A 25,846-nucleotide genomic window follows, 5' to 3' on the forward strand; every position below is an offset into this window, starting at 1 on the left:
AATATTGGTCTTGTGCGACATATAAAACTTCGCGGAAATAATTGACATGTGGAAACTTTATTTCTGACACGTAATTTATTTCGTAAGTTTTCGAGCGATCAATATCTTTCTTCGTACGTAGTTGCAGAAATTTTGATGGAGACTTGAAATCGTTGCACTAACGAACATACAATATAAATAAAAAGAACTCTCGAAAAGAAAAAAAAAGAATTGATAAAAATGAGTAAAAGAAGTCTTTACAATGCATCGTCTATCTCAAAACTACATTTTAATCGAGTTTGTTTTCTCTTATAGATTTTATGTGGTCTCTTGGAGCATTACCTGATGGTGAGTATTTTAAATATGTACTGACCACTAAAGAACTCGGTACCTATTAATGACATATCGCCATTAAAGACACAAATAAAGTAATAATGATGCTATCTCTCTCGACAACCTTAATACGTAATCGCCTATTTCACATATTTACTTTAACATACATTCTATGGCATATCTTTCAGTTGACTGATGCGAATCGTATGTAAATATTAAAATTTACCGGATTAGTTATTAACCTCTCATTAGTTTTGCATTAATGGAAATTTAACTCAATTAGCAAAATAGATATGACTACAACTAATAGATCTAACTTAATAAGTTTAACCAATTAGCAGAGTAAATAATTTTTATCTCTGTTTTCTCTGTTTTCAACGAATTATCATCGATTCAGTAAAATAATTGGTCAAATATTAAGAAAGTCTTTCAATTTTCTTTTAATTGCTTAATAACTTCATAAGTTTTCCTACAAAAAAATTACACAAGATCTTTCAAACTTTTTACTATAAAATTGAATGCGGTAATAGATACTCTCACGAGCTTTTTTTATTATTGATTTCTATTTTTTAATAAGAAATAGTTTTTAATCTTTTTAAATACTTTTCTATATTTCAAATTACTTTAAACTTTTCAAAATCTAGAGAAAACAAGTAATACGTTAAATAATGTAAATCACGAAGACATGTGTATATGTGGAAGAGGTAGAAAATAATCTCAAGTTACGCCATAAAATGGTACCGAAACAAAATTATATATCTCTCTATTGAGGAACACGGGTTGTAACAAATAATGCAACAAAAAGTGCAAAAAAAAAACTAAAAGCCTTCTTATCACAGCGTTTATGTTGAAACCATTGTCGCAAATGCTTATGCTGCCTCCCCGCCGAGAGGACTAGCAAGTTACACGGAAGTAAGAAGGAGTGTAACAGAAATCTTTGTTGTGTTCGCAGGTTTCCCAGCGGCAGCGTACGCGGCATACGCGGCGGGCCGTGGCTATTCTGGGTACCCTAGTTTCGGATTACCCTACCCGACAGGTAACCACCTTAGCCTTAACCACCTTAACCACCACAATGCGGCCCACATCGCGCCCCTGAACTTGAACTTGAACCTCATACAGGCGCAGCCTGCGCCCCATCATAACCCGCCCACCCCGACACCGCTCTTTTACCATCCAAATCTGGACCTCTACAACGCCATGCCTCTGTGAACTAACTCACTGATTAACAATATCGATAACGAGCTGTGCGCGCATTCTAACCCATTGCTACACGCTAACTGACTATGCTGTCGCTTGGTCCATCTGATCCTATCGCGGCGAGAGAGCGTGTTACGACGTGATAATCATGAGGTGAGAGACAGCCCACGTTCCCGTGGGTGACTCGAGCGATTTCGAGAGCACGTTGAAGACACGCGTGCAATGCGCGGCAGTCCTCGTGGTTTTTCCATGGAGACATACGTTAAACTTTCTCGAGGGACAAAACGACTTTCCGTCCCGGGACCGTGAGTTATTGAACTGGACGATGCCCGGAACGCAAGCAGGTTCCGCCAAATGCGCGTTGCTATTTGCACGAGGAATAACGGACGACTGACGGGACGGACGAGAGACTCTTTAAAGTACGGACTATTCTCCCTTTTAAAGCAGGGAGAGAGAGTTCCGAATTTACAAGGTTGTTCGCTGCTCCTGATAGCGCACGAGAAAACCACGATAGATATAATATATATGCACTGAGAAAAAAATATTGTTGATTTGATAAAATTTTCCAACTAAATTAAAATTTTGTCAGTTAAAAAATTTATGTGTTTAACTTAAATGCACAAATTTCAATTAAAGTATTTATATAGTTAATTAAAATGTATAAATACTTGAATACATAAAATTTAATTCAGTTGGAAAATTTAGTCAAATTAACATTTTTTTCTCAATGTGCTGGTGAAAAAAAAATATTAAAAAATGCTACGCTGTGAAAAACTTCGTCTAATTATAGGATATTCGGGGATAAATTATTAATATCTAGTAATGTCAGCTCGCGGCCGACGTGACGGCTGCTCGACTGCAGCGTTCGCTTTGCTATAAAAAAGTTTGTACATTATTGGAATGCTTATTCGATACTTGTCGCGGTGTTGGTTTCGTGTATTTTTTTTTATAACAAGAACACAGTCGGGCAACAACCAGCGATGAGAATCGTAAAATCGATAGTTAGGTTATTACATCAAAGTTACTTCGTTATTTTAAGGTTTAAGCTTTAAAGACAACAAGAAAAAATTTGTTAATCTTGACATACATTAAGTAACGACTTATTCTACTTTATATTTATCTATATACGTATGAATTAACAAAACATTTGACATATTTCACGACGATTACTTTATTATACATTTTCTCTGTTTTCCTCTACTATATTTTGAAATATTTTTTTAAAGGAACAATGAATTCCAAGGGATATAAATAATCTATTCTCTTTCTCGTTCTGCGGTAGACAATAAATCACTGAGTGTTTGCGAAAAAGTGTGTTGCGCTACCCGTGGATTCAGAATTTATTGAGCTGTTATAGCTACGGTGCACTATTGATTCTTCTCCCCTTGCTGTGGTTATCATTTTTAAAGAATTCAAAATCTCAAAATATCGCTATGTATATATAAATAAAAGTATAGGCAGAGAAAAAAAGGGATGTCTATAGATTACGCCGAGTGCAAAATGCCTCGTGATATTCGAACGGTTTTATTTGATTTAATATAGGCATATTATCGTTTGAATACTTTGGTAAGCCACTATATGTGAAATCAATCATTCCTTTCAATAACGAATATATCGCAATAGCAATCTCAATAAAAGCAAATATCCAATCAATGTCCGAATCATCAGTAAATACCACTAAATATTGAAATAGCCGATAAAAGTTATCAGAAAATACTTTTACTTTTAAAGCGTTTATTAGTCAAAACTGCGTAGGGAGGGCACATAGTAAAATCAATATTATATATTTTGTGAATACACATCGATATTTTGAAAATCGACGATGTCACCAAAATTGAGTTCAAACCGTTCAAAGCTGTTTGGTTTAGATCGTAAAATCGATCGTGATATAAAATGTGTATAGATGGAGCGGAGTAAAATGTCATTGTTGATACCTGGCAAGGGTAACAAGTACGTATCGATTGACAATGATACGCGAGGAACCGCATCGCGGTCCACTTTGTCTCGTGCACACACGAATATACACGTATTCAGTTATTGGCATACACATACGATTGCAGTAGTTAATAGGATATCTACGGAAAATGAGCACGTCCATCTTTTGATATCGATCTGTTGAAAATCGATGGAGTGAATGATAGGGTGGTTTTTTCGAACTCAAGCCTTCTTCATAACGTATTCGCGAAATGAAGATCACAGATTGCACTCGAATATGTTCCAGGGAAATGCATCTCTTTTCTATCGCAATTCAATATCACGATTGCCTATCGTAACGCTCGGTGAATAGAATTGAAGTAAATCGTTAATTTGCTCCCGCGAATTATCAAACTTATCCATCTGTTTTGATTTGATTTTGTAAACTTTTCTTTTAACAATATGAAATTGCTATCTGTATTTTTACCGATATTTATTTGTTATTATTTCATCGATTTTGTTATTTGATTTTGTTATATAATATTTGAAACGAGATAGTAGCAAAAATATATTGAATGTAACAAATATGTGTCCAGTAGTATGTACTGGAACTTCACTGGGTAACCAAACTGAAGAGTTAAAATGAAAATCATATAAAAAACCATGACGCTTTTTTCATCGATAACTTCACAAAATATCTTATTTTTTTCGAGTGCATACAATAAAAACATGAATTTAAAACAATTGTTTTAAGAACAACAATTTTATTAACAATTACTGTTAATTAACTCAATTTTTATTTGAAAAATTTAAAAAATGATGATTCTCTCGTTTTTAAGCTTTATAGACAGCTTTTTAATAATTTTCGCCATTTTATCTAGGCTCTACTAGTATGAACTGTTAATGCACATCTTATATGACTATAATGCTTCTTAAAATATTTTCTCATCTCTTGATTCTCATCTACAGGCATTGCGCGCATTTTATCGCTCTCGTGTATTACGCTTGCTTGCCTTCGTTATTTCTCGCCTGGTAAATGTACACACGTTTTTGTTCTACGTGTTCCACGAAAGGCGATTGCGATCGAAACTACATACCCCATCCCACACAATTTTAACCCTCGCACGCGGCTTGCCGCTCCTCCATGTCAAGCATGTAAAGCAGTTATAACGCGTCACGTCATTAGCGTCGGACAAACTACGATCGGTGCCCCGTCGCGCTTGAGATTAATTAGTACTGGAGATAATGTCGCCCAATGATATTGCTTCAGACTCGCTTCAGAGAACGCTTCAAAAAATAGCGAAAAGCGATCCTTATTATCTCGAGGAATTGAAACCTATGTTCACATATCGATTCTTAAAACAAAACATAGATAGGAAGAGAACTCATAAATAATGTATAATGTTTTTCGGACGTTGGCCCATCCCTCAAAAAGCCTCCCCCGCTTCTCCTCAATCTCATTTCTCGATCCGATCCTCGCCTTCCTCTAGGGAATCGATGCTCCCAGAATCGTTTCCAATTTTCCTCGACTCTCGCTACTTAACGCATTTGAATAACTTTTCGGGATCATCCCCGCGGTTACCTTCCCACTTTTTGTCCGTTCCCGATTTCCCAGCCCGGTTTGTGTGTCTTATTGCGTACAGTTCACGAGGCATGGTGGTAGAAGGAAAAGTGGATATCATCCACGATGATTGATCGCCATAAAGAAGAACTCTTCGCCCCTCCCGCTCCCGTCAGTCCGTTTCCCTCAATGTATTCCCAATGTCCGAAAAACATTCGTCGGTTAAGCCACCCTCTTCGCAAACACGGGAACAGGGCGATCTTCTACGTAGAATTCGTGGGGTAGAAAAGATATTTCTAAGTAGAGGGGCGGCGACGTATACTCGGGATATATTCGCTTCGTGGAGAACTTCTTCACGGAAGGTCTTCTGCTCGAACGTTCCCGAACTGCAAATATTCCGTTGCTTCGAGAGAAGTCAAACGGCAGCCGTGATTTAACGATCGTCGCTAGACATTCACCTTCGTGACACGAAACGAAAACGCCAAGCGAGGTCGCTTCACGATGCGAACTGAATATGAACTGTCTCGCATAGTTCGTATATTGATAAATAAAAACGAAACTTACGAAGGGGTAGATGAAAGATGTCCTTATGCAAGTTTAATCATGCTCGCAAATAAATCATTACTTATGTCGTATAAAATGTTAGAGTTCGCGTAATTTTATGAAATCTTAAGTGAAAAGTTTTTTTTTCTCCTTGTTTCCGTGCTTAAATATCTCTTTGTGTAAACAATTATTTTACATTAATTGAAAACTTCACTTCTATTTTAGTGATTTGACATTAAACTTGATTCTTACAATTCATGTTTCACAGAATGTATGTTTCAGATATATTTTATGTATGCGTCAGAGAGAGATACATATTACATGAATGAATGGTATATCAACGGTTGATGATACTTATTGATACTTGATATTGTGTGACGTTCTGATCATTAAATTTCAAGTATAGTAACATTAAAATTACGAGCAAATTGTCACAAGTCTGATCTCTTCGTTTGCCGCTTCGAGTCATGCTTTTCAATTCAAGATAGATGAGATGTTTAGTGTGTTAGCATAACATTATGCAGCAAATTCACTCTAGTTACGCTGCAAGTTTTCGTAGAACGTGGTTTATTTGTTAAATATTGACATGAAATCAGTGAGTTTCAATTACGTTTAAATCAACGAAATACGCTTTCGTTCACAAATTAATCGATTAAGTAAAATTTACTTAAAACATTATCAGGATACAGAGGGATACAGAGATTAATTGATGATTATTCTTATATGAAACTTTCGGTGTTTAAGAACGCGTATCATAAAACAATTAGCCTCTCAAATTCGATTGAATTTTTTTTTTCACTATCAATATTCATGCAGTTCACATATACTGCTAAAATTTTTTCAATGCGGCGAATAATTTCGATAAATAACATAGAATATATATCTCTCAATGCGAAAATTTTGAATGGACGAGAGGCACCGTTCTAGTTTGTCTGATAATATTAGGTATCTAATAATAATAATAAAAAACAAGAAAACAAGCGACGCGATGAGTATAATGATGAGTAACCGCAAACAGTAACTTAAAGAAGATCAAGAAGCGAAAGAAGAAACTAGCGACTTAAGGGGTTGATGGTAGTTTCAGATACTTCAGGACTTCTTCTCTATTCCGCGAAGTGTAGAATAATTCCTTAACAAAAAGAAAGTTGAAAATGTGCCATGTGAGTGAAATGGGAGAAGGAGAAAAGCTCTTAATCCTCAAATAATGTAGTTATTGGGGGAGGAGGGAAGGGAAATAAAACAAAGGGGAAACATGGAGAGAGGGACAAATATACCGACCTATCTTGTGATACGCGCTAATAATTGCCCCGGTCGGCTGGATTTTCTCAATTCGGTCGCAGAACGAGTAGTAAAGTACCGAATCCTTTTAACCCGTGTGACCGCCTTTCTTACGAGAAAATAACAAGCTGCAACGTCTCCATATTTTTCCCGGGATAACGCCGCTTGAGTAGACAACGTAACAACGACGACGACAAAAACGACGACGATTTCCTCTTACAATGCAAACGCAGTAACGAGCTTCTTCTCTTCCTTACCCGAAGAAAAGGGGGGTAGTCCCTGACGCCTCATTGGACATCAGTCGGTTTTTCAGAACAACTCGAAAAGGACACTTCTTCTTTTCTTTTCGTCGGCTTACTGCTCGTCGGCGTGCACGAACTTCGCAAATACATCGGACTTTCTTTTTTCTCGTTGTTTTTTGCTCGGCGAATCGATTCATGCGGGGATCAATTCTGTATAAAGACCGATTCGGGTATATACATATTTATACAAATCTGTAAATCGGAAGATCGGTAAATCGGTTAAATTATTCGATAAAGAGGAGGAAGGGAGCACAATTGCGTAAGGGCTAAAATTGACGTGTACATTATTGATAAGAATCTTTTGTCATCCACTTATTGTGCGTCAATATGTTCCTAATGCAATTATTCTTTTAGATTTTCGTTTGCGTTTATTTTTCTTCAATTCTTGCATCCCCCGAATTGTGCAAACAATGACTTGGAGAATAAACGGAAAAAATAAATAAGAAAAAATAGAGACTTATAATTAACGCTGCATTAAAACAATTTAATTTTTTTTATTTTGATATGCATTGTTGCACACATACAATGAAATAGTTGAAATTTTATTTTAAATAATTTTAATAATAATTTAATTTAATTATCATTTTCAATATTATGTGTTAAATTAAACAATCATATAATTATTGCTAATTAATATTATAGTTTAATAAAATCAGAAAAAATATCTAATAATTTAAAATATTTATTTTAAATTAAACGAAAAAATATATATAATAGATATTTGTGAAATGTAATATCCAATTTTAAATTATTTTAGAAAATTTTAATTCTAAAGAACATATCGAATAGTAATTATAAGAATATTCATGGAATATTAACTCTCTCAGTTTTATTAGAATTATTAGTTTATTTCATTCATCGTTATATATCTATTAATACTGTTTGGAAAATATTCTTTCAAACTTGATATACTCTTATTCATATTCGCATTCGATTAAGAAGCGAGCTAAAGGAAAAGAAAGAGAATAAAGGAAAGAGCCAAGAGTTTTACACGTACGTACACGCGAATCGAAATTCAGTCCTTTCATCGGAGAACTGTGGAAGGGTGGGCGGGCAGCTGCGGCGAAGCGGAAGGGTTGTACGTGAAGCAGGAGGGGGAGGGAGGAAAGAGGGTGGCAGAGGCGCACCGTCGTATTTCACAGTCATTACCGTAACGTGTTACCGTGCGCGCTCGTTGCGCCACGCAATAAATCGTCGGTTACCGTTACTATAGTGCATAGTGGTAAGGGGTTAGGAGGGGTTGCGAGAGGGAGATGAACACGAGGGGGAGGGGGGTTATTGTGGAACCTCAACCCGCCACTGTGCGTTTCTGCTAACCGTTCGCAACAGCACAATCGCAACCTTCTTTCTGATTCTTTGCACTTAAATCTTTTCTACTTTTGCATCCTTTTTGTCGCAGGCAAAGTTTAATCTTTAAACATTTTGTATAATTACACGTTGAGTATTGAAACATTTCTATTTAATAAGTAGCCATGGTTTTTTATTTACACTTGAGTATCTAGTTTCTAAATAATCGTCAAGAATAATTTAGAAGTTATTGTAAATTGTCACATAAATTAACAAAATTTTTTATCCGTAATCAATGATTTTATGATTCTTTTAATTAAAAAAAAAAACATTTATTTTTTAATTTATGAGTAATTGTGTTTATAATTTACATGGTTTTTTATGCAATACACAATTATAAGAAACATATTATTTTATATAATTTTTAAAATTTTTTAAAGTTTACAAATTTACTTCTTTCAGAAGCGTTTGTTATACGTCAAGTGTAGTGGTTGCAACGCGAATAACGATGCTACGTAGTAGCATTTCTTTGTCAAGTTTCCTTGCGATCTACATTCGCTGCATCTTTCATTTTCTCTGCCGGCAGTGTCTGGGAACATCACCGCGTAGAGTTTAGAACGCAAACAACAGTGCGATTGCTCCAATACCCGCGAATTAATACCACGGCAAGCTCGATTCGCGCCACTTTCGAGAGCGCGTCATTACGTTCCGTCGCGCATTGCGGTGTATGACGGATTTTATCTTTTTTCCCTTTTTATTTCCGTTTTTACGCTCCTGGCTTTTGTTTCGTCCCATTGACGACAATGCACATAACTCTCGCGCTTTCCGCTTTCTCCCTTCCGTCGTTTCCGCGTTCGGTCTTTGTTCGACGCGAGCGCGGACGGATTCGTTTCCATTCGCGAGCTCAAACCGCGAGTAGAAGCTGCCGGAAATAAAACGTGGCAGGCGGGAGAAGGGTCAAAGAGGGGAATGATTTGAATTTCGATTATTCCTGCTGCAGTTTTCTCGCGGACACACGCGCGCGAATCGATTATGGGCTTGTCTTAAATCACACTGGCGAGAAAGAATAATCAATCTGATGCAACAATACTTTGCGCCTATAAAAGTGCAATTGACAGCAGGAAAAAAATTAATGTACAATGTTGCCAATGCAATTTTTGGCAATAATTAAATGCAAAACGATGTTTATCGACCTTACTATCTTCTTCAGTTTACAACAAAAATTCACAGCCATGTTGTTACACGCAAATATATCTGGGGCAATTGTTAATTATAGTAACATCTAATCGAACGAAAAAATGCAATACTGAATACAGTAAACGATATTGCGAGTAAACGGTATTTTAATTTACTTAATTGGATATCGATACTTAAATGTAATTAAAACGTATAAATTCCGATTGCTGCAAAATAAAAGGAGTTTTTTGCAACAAAATACATCTGCTTTGTCGCTGTGTCGTCGAAAACGATTTGATGAAACGCAGAATTAATGCTCGATCTTTTCGACCATGTGATAACGGCCGCGAAAAGCTCTCTCCTTCTACGTTTGCCGACAAAAGATATATTTTCTAAGGGTCGCATTATATCGCCGTGTGTATACATCTTGCTATACCATACATACATACACAGGCATACATGTATGTATGTATGTGTGAACCGTTGTACATATCGCTCGTAGCGCGAACGGCGAGGCTAAGGTAATACGTTACAGCTTAAGGAAAACCTCGACTCCACGCTAAGAATTCCAAATATCCGAAGCTTATATATAACGCGTGCCGTTTCCGAAGATTTACGATATCGCCGTCATGCGAGAGACACATATATAGTATACACGGTGGCACCTGCTCGCGTTCGGAACACAAATGCAAACTCGCTCTCGCAATGAGTTGCGTACAAACATGTGCGGCGCTCGAGACTTCGCCCTGGAAATGCACTGGGTCACGAAAGTCTCTACGTACGCCTGAAGAAGCTTCCAGAAAATGTCAGAACTGATATAAAGTCCTGCATTTTTGAGGTATCCGTGTCTCAACAGTAATAAAAGCCTTCCGGAAAAACATATTGAGCTCAGAATTTAAATGTATATCGTTACTCGCATTTTCGCCACGACTTTTTATCAATAAGCTGAACACACATATGCGTGTAATTGTTTTATATGTAAATGTATATTTCTTGTGTGTGCGAAAGTACTTGTAAATGTTTTATAAGATGTTTGCAATTTTATTATTTTTATTCATGTGTTCTTCGATAAGTGGAAAAATGTTTAATTCGGTGAAAAAAAAAAATTAATTTAATAATTAATTCTGCATTTTGTTTAGTTTTTCACACAGAATTAAAATATTTACCGATATTTTCACTCTTCTAACTAATTATAACTTTCAATATCTTATTAACGTGAGTTTTCTCAAGCAATGTTGCATAAAATATTTGTACGCAAATTTATTTTTCATTGTATATCTCGGTATTTTTTCGACAATATTCTGTAAATACGCGATTGTACAGTCTTTTATTCATATCACACATTATGTACACACACTATAAATAAAAGAGTAAACGATATAAATAAATATAAATATATATGTATACAAAGCGGATAATATATATATAGAGCGCGAATGATGTAAATTAATGTTGCTCATATTTGTTAAAACACGAATCTTGTGAATTATTAATGAAATATTATTAGTTTCTACGATGGCGATCAATCGCTGGTGATAAATATAGAACCGCTATGATTAATATGCGGCACTATTTGCCGAACCGGTCTTCATTATTAGAATAAGGATAATCTCGCAGGAAAATGCACATTTGCAATAGGAATGCCGCAAAACCCGGCTCAATAAATTATATAGTTTATCAAACTAAACCAAAAAATTTTGAAAATTTTAATTGCAAAATGAATATATATAGATAATCTTCAATTTCAATGCAAATTTTTCATCGATATCGTTCTAATCAATTCGACGCGCGAATGTAGCAGAATTATAATTTGAGATAATGAGCTGACATTTTCGCGCGAAAATACGCTTCGATTTTTGCAATTATTTAATAAAATTGAACATTATTTTGTGGTTAATTATATTACAGCTATGATACTTATACTATTTGTTATTAAATTGAAAAATTACTGTGTAGAATAATACTTGCGTGGATTAAATATAATTTTTATTCCGAAAGACTCATTAAGAATTAATATCCAATTCCATTACTTCAATTTTGAATTATTTACCTATTGAAAAGCATCGAGCTATTTCGGCTGTAATAAATAGCTCTTGATGAAATCGCCTATAATTTGATAGCTCGGAATAATCCTTCGCTGTTAACATAAACTGCACAAATTTTGGCAGCTTGTATATATCGCGTTAAAATGAGGTATTATCTCCGTTATCATCGAAAGGTTAATCCGAGAAAATGTATTGTCTTCTGAAAACAATTGTTCAACAAACGAATGTTTTTATTATCGGTGACCGTCAAATTTGAATTTTCTGAAACGGCTTGTTCTCACGTGAATCGCTTGACCGGAAATTAAAAAATGTTCACAGACGCATGGCTGGCAAACTCTGTGGTCCTTCGTCAAGCAAAGCGTCGCCTGCCTCTACCCCCATTCCATTAGGTACTGCCAAACACAAGATTCTAAAAAGTAACGGCAAATACTACACGTATTTACACATATACGTGCGTAAGCGCGCGCACAAACACACACACACACACGCGCGCATGTATGTACGCATGTATGTACGCATCGCGTACGTAACACACACGAATACCTTCGGCAGAAGTATCTCGCGCGAAAAAGTGCTCGCCTTCCTGCAAAAGCATTCACTCTCAAGCAAACAGGAACGAAGGAACGGCAAGGAAAGAAACGGGTAAACACGTAAATACCGAAGCTAGAGAAAGAGAGAGAAAATATAGGGCATGTAAAAAAAAAATGAAACAGATATGGAAATTGAGCGAGATTTAATGGTTCTTCGATGAAAGTCAAGTGCTATCCCATCTTCTCTCTCTTTCTGTCCTTCCACTTTATCTTCTTCTCATTCGCAAAGAGATAGACAGATTTCTGTATTCATCTGTCGTTACTTTGAAAAGCGCCTAAAAATGGAGATGAGCGCCCATTTGAATCTATGATATTTAATGGCAAGGCTATTTGCACCATGAAATTAAATGAATATCGTCATACTCTTATTATTTTTTACAAAATGCAAAAGCATTTGATTTCTCAAATAACGAGAAATGCAAAAATGACAAGGAATAGAACACGTTAATATCAAAGCAGGAAAATTAATGTGTCATTGAAACAAGAAAACATTTTTAATGTTATAATTACGAATAAAAATATAAAAGTAACAATAGATATTTTTACTGTTATTTGAAAATAACAATTCTGACTTAATGTACTGACTTAATACAGAAAGTAATATTTCCTGATTGATTCTATAATTATTATGTTATATCTTATATAAAATGCTTTTACGCTTTTATTAAATCATATTAAAACATTTCAAAAAATATTAACAGTCACAAATTCCAAAATTGAAATTTAACGATAAATAAAATACATAGCCTTGCCACTAGCTATCAGCAATTGTTACCACGGAATTCCTATCACAGAAACATAGATATAACTAAGACGAAGATTATGCCGAGATAATTCTTACCCCTTCGTCATAATGTGTGTCTGGGGGAGGGGATATAGCAGCTATAATAAACTCACACGAAACACGCGATAATAATACGTTGATGTAATCCGAGATAGATGTCTTAATGCGAAGTTACAATGAACCATAATGAGAACGCAAGCTAGATATAATTACTATACGTAAACAATTAATAGTTATTAAAGACCATGGTCAGATTTTCCTCATGCTTTTCCAGGATGACCTTCCTCCGTTCCCTCTTCCCATCTTTTGCCGGTCCATCATTCTTTTTCATCCACTTTAAACCTTAACGCGTTTCTCTCACACGTAGGTGTTGATCTCACGTAGCAATTCAAAATGTAGCCACGTTCTATGTAATCTCTAAGCTAAACACTTTAATCGAAAACACTTAGTGTAGGACATATATATGTAGATATAATGATATAGACGTTTCCGAGTGCCTCGATTACGGCACCTTGTTGAAGCGGCGCGCGTCACAAATTACACATCAACATTTTAGTAATCTTGAAATTTATTGCCAGCAAAGTTAGTGTATTTTAACGAGATATTTCGTAACAACGCGGTTACAAGTTTGCGGTCATAATTGTTACGTTTAATCACACAAAAATCAGATTATATGCACGAATCAAAATAAAACACGTGTCTCTATAATAACATTATCCTTTCTCCTTCTAATAATATAACTTTAAAATTTTATTTGTAATAATTCCTATAAATTCAGCGATTATAATATTTTAATCACAAATTCGTTAAACCTCATAAATAATTTTTCTTTGGTGAAAAAGTACTGACGCGAGAAAGAGGGCATAATTTATCACCAATTTCTATTTTTCAAGATTAAATATTTTGGCAACAGGAAATTAACTTTTTACTAGGATATCTTATCGGAATATAAATTTCTGTTAAGGTAACGATGAAGTAAGAAAGACAGGTAGTTGAAACGAATTAAAAAAGGAATTTGAAATAAATGATTTACATGTTTCAATAATATCGCTATAGCGTAGGTTTAATCAATTACAGAACTATTATAGAAGGATGAAAATGCATCGCACAAAAGCATCACGGACAAGGTGCCGTTGTCGTGGTACATAACTATTTCTTAACCAGAAAAAAAAAAGTTACATATTGTGCTAAACGTAGAGTAAGGCATACGTCGAGTTAGGCGAAAGTGAAACGTAAGAAAAAGAATACCGACCCTCGTAGGAGAGATTAGCATCGAGATAAGCCGCTCAAGGACCGTTGGCCATTTTGCGCTTCTTTGTTATTATTACGTCGTTAAACTCATTCCAGGCCTTTCCAAAGTCCCGCACTTCCGTCCCTCGATAGAGCGTCAGGAAACCCCAGGAAGCAAGGACGATGCGAATATCAAACGCAATTAAATAGATTTAATACGCACGACGATAACAACCATAATCGGGGATTTACATTAAAATCCTCGTATATTAATTATACTCTCATTATATGCGTCGCGTATGCATTACAGATTTTCAATTAATTAAAGTAATTTTCTAAATCGCTCACATGAAGCTCAAAAAAAACTTACTTAAAAGGAAAAAATGCTATTAAGTTTAATTAAGGATATTAAAGATATCCTCAAAAAAAGAGGAAGGTAGATTATGCATAATGCGCGCGCAAGTCGTGGTGACGCGGTATTTTCGCGTTTCTGCACATTGCACGTATACATTTACCTTCATATGTAATGAAGATTAAGAGTAATTAATTACAGCGCGGATTTATTAACGGTAAATAGGAGGAGACGCAAGCGGTGTCGTCGCACTAATTCCTTCTCCTTGCTTTCTCGGTTTCATCCTTTCTACCCCTCGCTGGCCCGCATCCCTCTGGCATTATTCCACCCATACCGCAACGTATTATACGTTCGCGAGAGCTGTGATCGAGTTTGGATTCCGTTGTGTATTCTCGAGTTGTCGTTAATGAAGGTCCTACGAACCATCCGTATGGATCGCAGGGCGAATAACGAATAAAAAAGAGGTGTGTACGAAATACGATAAGTCTCGCGCGCATAGAAGAGAGACAGAAGGGCGACGAGCGAATTGTCCGTCCTCGTCCCTAAGACGTTATGGAAAACGTAGATTCACGAAGAGAGCAGCCAGATTTACGCTCGTTCCCGCAAATTGTCTCGCTAGAATGTGAGTTGCCAAAACATAAATTGTTAAAGGCTTGCATTCGCATACCGATTTAGCGCTCCGTAAATGCAACCATCTAATTTTCAGTCTGACTTGAATAACTTGTATGAGAATCGCATCCAATACTACGAATTTAATGTTATTAAACGCTAAATATATCAAAATGTTTTAATGATTTATCAAGTTTGTATCCAATGTTCTAAATTTAAGTTTCTAAAGGTTGTCTAATTTGAGCTTTATTTAATTGTAAACGTGATGTAGCTATCTAAATTATCTTATTGTGTGTGTTTACTGAGCATTAAACAGTAACATCCAGTACTAAACGCGTGATGCGAATGTAGATCTAAGAATTTACGAGCGAGGCAATTAAGGAGTAAACCAAATCCAAGAGGAGACACTTATGTCCTGAGCTTATACATTTGTTAACGACACGATGCTTAAATAATATTATTGATACTTTTATGCGCGACTATAGTTCGCTCGCGTTAACGTCACCGTCCTGTCCGAAAACAAAAAAATATCGTGTATTCTTTTGTACGTTTCATAAATTTTATTTCGTCTAGGAATACATTTTCGCAAATGAAATTTCCTTTAGATTTTCTCAGAATGGCGCGGTTAACGTTATCGAGCTATGGTCCGATTGTTGCTATTCCTAAGGTTGTTGTTAAATCATTATGATCGCGCGTGAATAAAAATAATACTTTGCCCGATCCCGAGAATGACTCTCACGATGCCACTTGCACTCACAGAGCAAATAATCTAACGATACTGAAGCGCGTGCCACGCAAGACTACTTGAAGAATTATGAAATACGTGAAATTTAAAAAAAAGAACAATTGGAGAATGTTTGAAATACGAGAAAATATACCGTCCAAGATAATATAATGTTTGTGAGAGCAGTATGGCGCAGAGTTCCGAAGCCGATTGACTCGCGGGTTATGCTTGGGATTGAATTAAAACGTCAATTAAGGGTTAGGAAATGGAAGAAGACCGATAAATATCTATTTTATTTTTAAAGAAGAAAATATGTTTCATTAATCCTTAAGTATCAAAGTAAAAATTATTATTATATATATAATATAATATATAACATTTGCGTACATCGTTATTTAATGGTATAAGAATTTCCGCAATATTTTTCTTTTTTCGGATCTATGTAATAATTTTTTATATAATTTTTTAATCTCCATAATTATCGTAAAAAAGCCTTTTTCAAAGAAATTTTAAATTAACTTTAATATAACAAATATGAAAAGCAAATCATTCAATAAAATTCAGGACAATTACATAATTGAATCACATAAGATGGTACTATGGTACTTATGGATTAAAAATGACTGATATTCAGTGAGCTCATTTTCGCACACTTAGAATATCTGTACTTTTAAAAATTCATACAAATACTTTTTTAAGTTAATGTTACCGTGTAAATGAGGTTTACGATTTGCTCAAAAAATCTCTTCAAGTTTTCTTGCACGCAAAAAATCGTTTTATTCGACAATCGCCAATCTTTCTTAATGCATAAGATTTTGAACGGTATAGAATGAATCATGCTTCCGACGATGCTTCTTTCCTCGGCTTGCGCTATACGCGCCTTAAGAGAATAACACACTCGTGAAAGTAATTAATTTAACAGGCGATCGATGAGGGCTCGGATGATTAATTAGATTACCAACGATAAGACGAGTAAGAAGGTGACGAAGAGAGAACTTGCAGCCGCGAAAGTTTTGTAAATGTGTCTCATGGGTACTCAATAACGTAACATTTTTGATGCCCGTCAGAGATCGCTCTGAAACTGAATGACAGAGTGAGTTCACTTACGCACGTGCGTATACATATTAACACCATGATGTAACGATTCTCTCCGGAGCTCTATTATTATAATGATATTAAGAATTATGAATAGTAAATGTCTGTAACAAATAAAAAGTACCACGCAATGAACGAAAAAAAAAAAAACATAAAAAGATAGAATTTCTCGACATGTGCTAGAAGAAGGGAAAGAAACGAAATGCATCTCCTCTTTTATCGAAGATACTATTATTAATCCTTTCTTGTAGCACGTTCAATGATATAAAATGCTTTAATTTGTCTCTACTATGAGCTAGGGGTCACCTCACGCAGTATAATTTGACTTGCAATTTTATAAAGAGCATTGATGTGGCATCTCTCTCTTTTCACAGGCAATACCTAAGGTGTTCTTTCAAATTTTGAAAATTTATTCTTTACGCGCGGTATATTAAAGTTAAAGATTTTTGAATAATGTACTCTGACTTTTAAGCTTATATACTCTTTAATACACTTAAATTTATATCTAAAATTTTAGATTGACATATGAAGGGATGGGGAAATTCAATCTCTCTTGGTGTCCCTCTATTAAAACCGCGTGCCTTATAAATAATAAAAAATTACAGAAATTGCAATATCACAAACATGTGGACAAGCACGATGTATGCAATAAATAATTCTTTATCCAGAAGCACAATATGAAATACAGGGTGCTGAATTAAGTACATTGTGATAATTTTAAATTATAAAAATAAAAAATGTAGAAGACATAAATTATAAATAAAAGAACATATGAAGTTTTTATGTATATAAGAACATTTTATATGATAACGTAGGAAACACATTTTTCGTTCCTCTCTATTCACTAAGCATTATTGAAACAGCAATTACAGATATTTATGTAATTTTAACACAGTAAATATGTATATTTATATTTTTTATTTAATTGTAGAATATTTGCACATACATATGCAATTACCAATTTCTTTATTTATTAACATAATTTAACATAATTTCCGTACTTGAGATTTTTATACTTGCAATTAACTAAAAAAATAAAGCCTTAGTTTCCTTCGAAAGAGTATAAAAATCAAAAAATGCAAAATAATAAGTATACTTATATATTATATATTTATTACATTTAGTACTTACACATTTATAGATTTTATTATTGTAAACATACGTAACTTTTCAAACATAGGAACGTAAAATAACTTAAACTTATGAGTTTTGTTAAACTTAATTCAGCACCGAGTTGTCCAATTGTCGATAGATAATAAAATTATCTTAGCGTGATTAACACGGACATTTCTATATCATGTAAGATCGGTGATGTCTCTTGTTGAGTAGGAGCGGTCGTGTACCGCGCAGTGGGGCCAAGGGTAGGCCGAGTGTCCGTGAGCCCCAGCGGGGGTTGCACCGGTAAGCTTCAACCCCAAAGTGCCAGGTTGTTCCACCAAGTTCTCGTGTTCTCGCTCGTGTTGACGGTAACCGTAATCCGTAGTACGTAGTACATACCCACATACATGTTCACGTATTACATAAACACACACGTACTCAGTACAAACAATCAAGATAGCTTTATCGTATCAAAACTTCTTTTCTCATATACAAAAATCGTAAGTGAACTTGGAAATTTAATAAAATATCTAATGTTTTGTCTTAGGATAATGTTTCAAAACTATTTACGAAAAAAGTTTTACAAAAATCTTATTAAATTTTGTATTTAAAATTGGTGGTAAAATACTATCAGAAAGATATTATCCTCTTTTTTTTAATAAACTTCTAATATTTTTATATTTTTTGTGCTTTTTTATCTTTTATTATAATCTTAATAATAACTGATATAATATTCACAACATTCAGATTTTGTTTGTTGTTCTAAGAACATTAAATTTATTACGATAATTCCCTATTTAATGATAAATTATTGTAACAAATTACGTGATAACTACTATTTATTAGTTATTAACGAAAATTAATTATATTCAAACATATAAATTCATACTTTCTTAATCCGAATTCAAACTAGATGACAGCGTATGAACACGAATGCACAACTTGTTTCAATGAATGCAAATAGTGCCAGCAATATTGAAATGAGCTGTTTATTCATGTTTAGTCATGCTCATCTGCTTGATCTGAATTCAATTTTACACTATCATTTTCATACATTTACATTCACATTACTTAATTCTGATTGAATACGAGACATTTACCATTGTTGCTATCTAGTTACTTTAGGTTTACCTATAGTTCGAGTATTGTCACCGATAGTATTTATTATTGAGCTCTTTTCGTATATAAATATACATATGTATATTCTATATATCTATTTTTATGGAATGCTTAGGAAACAGAAAACCGTATGTTAGTTGTGCATCCGTTGTTCGTTGTATCGTCTACGACTCTACGCGATCTGTATTTGTCACGTCCGTCTCACGTGTGATTTTAAAAACCGATCGATTTATATATGAAATGTAATCGTTCTGTTTCTCTCTCGTGTTCGCGGCGCAAAAATAGGGTACGTATTATTAAAATATCCGCGTTGTCCTACTTCCTTTATGTCATTTAACGCAATTTATCCATAAAAATCGTTTCAAAAATTGCTCTCAAACTCTATTTATGTTTGTATATGCAACTCAAAGAACCTTATCAATCCTGTAATTGGTACAGAATCCACGGCGATTAACAATTTATTAGTTCCATCATTATAGACGTGTTCTATCGTATTAAAATAAATCTGCGTATAGAGATCGCGTAATGTGATATACGTGTGTATCGTTACGTTATATATTACATTATACTTTCCACTAAATTGGGAATCGGATGATCGGTGCTTTCAACGAACAGGCGATTAAAATGAATTAATATGATCGCCCGATAACCAGTTTCATCGTCATAAAAAAAATGACCGCGCTATACCGTAACGGCATGAGATATTTTATTACGTTACAATTTAATTAAAGAAATAATTAGTCCTTCAATCGAGTAATACGATTGGCAGAGGGTAGGTATCGAAGAAGCGATATAAGTCGCAGCCTTGTACGATTTCGCTGCAGCAGTAAAACTTTGAATTAGTTTCTTGCCTCTTGTTACTTTGAGTTTGGTTTATTCTATTTATTTGTTACGTATCTATATTTTTGAATCTGCTTGAAAACCGCTCTTAATCGCTATTTAACACATTAGGAAGTTGATCTTTACAACCTAATTTGCTTCTTCGATAACTCTACCAAAAACAGTTCTGATAGTAGACGATTTGGAGAAATGTTTAATCATAATTTCTCAATAAAGTGTACTTCTCGGGATAAACTTTTTTTCTCATAATCAAATCAATTACAAGGCAGATTACTGTACCAAAACACAATTTGCTTTCATTGATTGAAGAATCGGTATAAGTCGCAGCTGATTATATAATTTAATATAACTTTGAAGAAAGTTTATGATATCCATGCGGGTCCGAATCATAAATATGTATCAAAGCTATTTCCAGATATGTGTCAAGTTATTCAACAGAATATTGATAGGAATATAATATTGTACTATATCACATATTTCTCGGGGCATCCTGTATATATAATCTGTCGTATAAACAAACAGCGAATTGCAATTCCGTGTTCCAAAAATAGAATCAGTGCACATATTGTTCAATCTATTAGAGACACCTGGATACTCATATTGCAAATACGAAAAATTTATAACATATACGAAATTCTCGTATTTACCGCATGAATACATATCGAGATAATCTCTGATCAGTTAGGAGTCTTTTTTATTATGTATACAAATATACCGTACGTCATTTTACTCCATAGTCTTTAGAATAGCCTAACAAGTAATCGTAATGAAAGCCATTTGATTTTTACGTATATATATACATATATACGTTTAAATCCCGTATCTCGTACTGGTGTTGGATGGTTGCCTAGCTCATAGTACATAGTTATATCCATCGTTTTATTATCCATATGAGTACTCGAGCCTAACATTAGTTTTCACTAGAACTTAGCCTGATGTCTATAGGTCTGTTTAAAAGAACGTGTTACGGGAGATTTATGTGTATAACACGTCGCATGACAAGAGAACTGTTAGATTCTTTTCTAACCTTGATGTTCCGCGGAAAGGGTTCTCTTTGAAGTAAAAGCGAAGCCACGCAACCGGTCACAAAACGCCGAAAAATCTCAATTTACAGAGCTTGCTTTAAAGCTATCGATACTCGATACTTGGGCTCGTATTCTCGTCGTATTTAGTGTTAAACGAGGTCATCAGATTCTTTTCCGTTGACATTAAAGTGATCTTTTTATTAGACAAACATAATTCAAAATTAGACCATTATAGCTAAGAGAATACATGCCTTTTTACTAAAGAAAGTACATTTTGAGTATCTCTCTCTATTTAGGAATATTTATCACTCTTTAACTGTTTGATCGCTACTTTGCGCATCAGTTGGAGTAACGCTTGCATGTATCTAAATTGGTTGTATGTAGTTCTAGTGAAAACTGAAATCAGCCTCGTAAAAGCACTCTTGATCTTTCCGCGCGACCCATAGCCCGTCGAAAGTGTTACGAAGGAGTGTTAAACGCATCAAAGGTCTACTCTAGTTCACATTTTCAATGTCTTACACGTTGTATCATTTATATACTTTCTTTCTTATGAAATCTGAAATATATTTATTATTTTCACGTTTTCTGTTATCATTTTCGTAATATCGTGACGCACGATTTGCTCATTACGTTGCGCGGCTATGGGTCAGTTTTTCCGTGAGACGAACGAATTCGAGTTGAATATCGCAAAAAATGGAGGGAAGGCATCCGGGCGGAACCATTGCCGAGATCGATGACGAAGACTTCGTTGAAGATGCAGTCACCTAGGGGCGAGTAATCTACCATCTACACCTACTATCTTTTAGATACGTCGCCGTATATATAAAGAGATATTAATTATTATATTGTCTATAGTAAAAACGCTTAGTTCAACCACAACGGGTCGATTGTCCATTTTCTGGATTATAAAAACGTGAAAATTTGAATGAAACGGTAGCAAGCTAAAATTGATAGAAAACGATAACGTTATTATTGAAAGAGATACATTTTGTGATCGTCCCGCGGTGGTGCAAAAGTGTAGACAATTTAGACAAATCGAGTTAAACGGTTATACATAGTTTCTGGTTAGAAGCAGTCTGTAGTATAAAACAGATCGTTGTCGACTAATCTTTGTAATTAATTTTGAGAGTAAATATTTTAGAATTTAACGCTGAGATTGCCTACATATTACACTCATATTTCTAATGCAAAGTTTTACAGGCGGTAAATCAAAACATATTTCTATTCCATACGACAACAATATAATATGTATATAATAGATACTTTAATATGGTGCTGTCAAAGTATACAAAAAAAAACATTTTTTATATTAAATTACATGAATTGATATTTATTATCGAGTAGTATAATTGGCAATCTCGGCTGATGTTTAGGTCATAGTTATATATCCGAGTTAAAATAGTCTACTTCAAGCGATCGTAACGAGTATGACAAAAGTTTCTTGAATGTGTTGTTCTGAATTTATAATAAATTATATTTATATATAGATGAAGTAGTTTCTCGAAGAGATTTTTTGCAAAGCGGTAAGGCGATTCGCTGCGACGTTTCGCCTACAGCTTTTGTGTAGAATTCTTAGAACAGTAGATTAGATACGTAGATAGAATAAGAGTGATTATCTTCTTTGTGTGTCGTGTGTCCGTCTGTCAGTTTGATTGTCCATCTCTCCTCGTATCTCCCTACGCAATTGTATAAACTCCTGCTATATTCGCGGTTAGTATTTCTGAATTAGAAACGGTCATAAAACTTATTACCTGAACATCGTTTATATATATTTCTTGCCGTTTATTAAGCTAGTACTAGAACGCTAATTAGAGTTAGCAGCGTGACACACTGACGAACTCGTAGTTTAGAAACTTCGACCTTTCACGGTGATAACTAAATATCTTTATATATTTTGCCTATAATATGTATAAGTTACGATTATTACCGGCATATTGTCACTAACACGTGTGTTATGTAGTTTAGGACGTGCCAACGATTCTACTATCTAGAAAATATCTACTAATTTGCTTAATGCAGCTAACATTATTTAACAATTTCGTCATTGTCGAGCATGAATGTGCAAATTAACGGCTCGTTATGACAATTGTCTTTGACTAACGATGCTAACAATTAACAATATGATTCGACCAATGTGTTGCTTCGTCAAAAAGGTTATGCACTTTAATGGAAAAATACAGATTTTCAGTTGTGACAGTGATCAGGATCTGCCCGCTTCAATATATGGCTGTTATAATGCAAATCAACATTATGTATATGATATTCGTATACAGGATTGTTGACCACACATTTGAACCTCTATCACATTTGCAAGTTCAATTATGAAATCATTGAACAAAGGTGCTTTTAGGAGTTTCGATATTAAAAAGAAATCTTCCTCTGTAATTTACTAAAGAATACTAATCGCCCGCAATGCGTGTCCTTACGTCCTGTTTATGCCATCATTATATCACGTATACATTTGAAGTAATATCTATTTAACATAGGTATATTTTCTTTAAACACGCATACTCTATCTATATTTATAACAAGAGTATTATAAAGCATTATAAATAGAAAATAGAACGTGCACTTAAAGAAATGGGTTGAATAGTATTACTTTAATTAATAAATATGGCCCTTTATTCTTCTTTATTAGGAGGATCGTTCAATATTCCAAAAATAGCACAACACAAAATAGGTAATTTTTATTACACATCTCCAAGGAGTCTTTTTATATCTATTGCTCTTTAATCTGCGATAAAAAAACATGAAAGAAACAGAAGCTCTTTCTGTAAGTAATGCATTTAAAATCGATATTACTTTTTCAAGAAAAATATATTTGGATACCATTTTTACAAAAAAAAAAAAAAAAAAATACTTTAATGATATTAAGAATGAAAAGAATTTCTATTTATTTACATAGTGCATACACTGTGCAGTTTTTTCCTGAAGCTCTCCAAATAAAAAAATCTTATACATAGAGACTTTTATTCCAAGATATGTATAAGCTACCTCAATCAGACTTTGATTTTGATGCAAAACCAATTTTCAGGACAGAATTATCTCGTGACAGATGTATTGATACGTCCTTTACAAGTTGAAGGTTCTTCGTCTAGGTAGCAACCTTCGGCTGATCCCTCGTTCTCCGTCCAACCGACTCTGAACGAACGACTCTGCCAGAATTTGGGACTCAAAGCTCATCGGTTTCGCACTACTCGGAGTCCCCTGGGTAGATTTCGCGGCGTGAAGTCCTTATCTAAAGTCTCGATCGCGTTTACGTCAGCTGGAGATACACTCGAAATAGATGAACTCTTGGCCTAGATCCCTATGCGTCGGTCGTTTCGATGGACGGCCAAACCCAGGCAATAAGGATTTCCACGGGCAGACTTAGTATATATGTATTTATATAGAGTGTCCCAGAGAGAGGTCGTACGCTTTTATCCGGCTAGAGAATTTTTTGAAGAATTTAGAGACATTTATTTTTCACGCCGTAAATTATATGCAACTTATATATATATTTTTGCGGATTTTTTTCTGACATTTTCAGTAATACAATGTCAAATTAAAACGCTTCACTTACAATCCATTTATAAAACAAGACTTATTATTGTTTGCATTTTAAATCGCTGTGATTGTTTAGTATCCAATTGTGTATAGTTCAAGAGTATACATTATATCATATACTTGAGAACTGTATTAGAATAGTTATTTCAATTTATTTTTTCCAGTTTTTTCCATATATTTCAATAATATTAAATTATATTAAAACATTCCACTTGACACTTATCTGCAAAATAAGACTTTATTTTTATTTATAATTTAAATCGCCATGAGTGTTTAGTATTCAATTAGTTATAATTTAAAAGAACATGATATTTTATGACATTAAAATAAATTATTTTCCTAATATTATGCAATTCTGAATATACTTCTAACATTTTTTGTGCCTGTCTAATATCTGTGGTTCAGAGAAAGCGAACAATCTCCAAAGCACCCTATATATACGTATCTGGCCACCTGTGTATACAAGTATACACGTGTGCTTATGTGTATCGCTATTTTTGGTCGGATCGAGATACGACCCCAAAAGCTATCGGTGCAGCCGTCGGTTGTCGCAAAATCCGGAAGCCGCACCCGTTTGGAGGGCTGAACATGGACGTGTGTGCGTGTGCGGCCCCTTTCTTTTTATGAAACTTCCGATAAATGCCCGCTGGCAAGGATTTCCGTTTCATTCGTCAACCTGTCCGATCCGAGATCGCGCGCGACACACTCTCTTTTTGTCTCTCTTTCTCACTTTTCTAATATTTATTATTATATATTTTTCTGTCTTGTTATATTGTTATTTACCTTTTTTAATCAAAATATGAGTTATATAATATCGAAGAAGACTTTAAATAGTGCAAAAACATATTATTATTAAATTAAAATTGTATATTTATTATCAGAATAGATTTTATTGTATAAATAATTTTTGCCGTTTTGGTTCGAAATTCAAGCCAAGTTTTGACGCATGAATCTAGTTTCTATAGAACATACAACTTCAGATTTCTATGCAATTTTCATCGAATTATTCTGAATTTAAAGTTCCTTTTTTTATTTGCAGTATCAACATTCTCCGGATTCACGCGATTTATTTATGTTGCCGAATATCGAAAAGATATGAACGCACGTAAATCGTTAGGTTACGGTGGACAGATCTACAGAGTGTTTCACTCTAACTATGGCAGCTCGGAACTTCCGGTCAGAACATGTCGATAGAGACAAGCCACACCATTAAGCGCCG

General features: G+C 34.5%; 1 protein-coding gene across 4 annotated transcripts in view; it reads left to right on the plus strand.

Annotated features, from left to right (window-relative positions):
• LOC105838293 (RNA-binding protein Musashi homolog Rbp6) overlaps positions 1-25,846 on the plus strand; it is a 613,545-nt gene that overhangs the window by 573,064 nt on the left and 14,635 nt on the right. For 3 of the 4 annotated variants that reach the window (XM_036284984.1, XM_036284986.1, XM_036284987.1), the window contains 2 exons: positions 295-327; positions 1,265-1,348. In XM_036284984.1, the coding sequence (XP_036140877.1) occupies positions 295-327; positions 1,265-1,348 (117 nt within the window). Of the gene's footprint in view, positions 1-294; positions 328-1,264; positions 1,349-18,328; positions 18,401-25,846 lie in introns of all 4 variants that reach the window. The other variant, XM_036284985.1, reaches the window with a different exon arrangement.

The sequence above is a fragment of the Monomorium pharaonis genome, chromosome 3 (genome assembly GCF_013373865.1).
Source record: "Monomorium pharaonis isolate MP-MQ-018 chromosome 3, ASM1337386v2, whole genome shotgun sequence".
In the NCBI taxonomy this organism is placed as follows: Eukaryota; Metazoa; Arthropoda; class Insecta; order Hymenoptera; family Formicidae; genus Monomorium; species Monomorium pharaonis.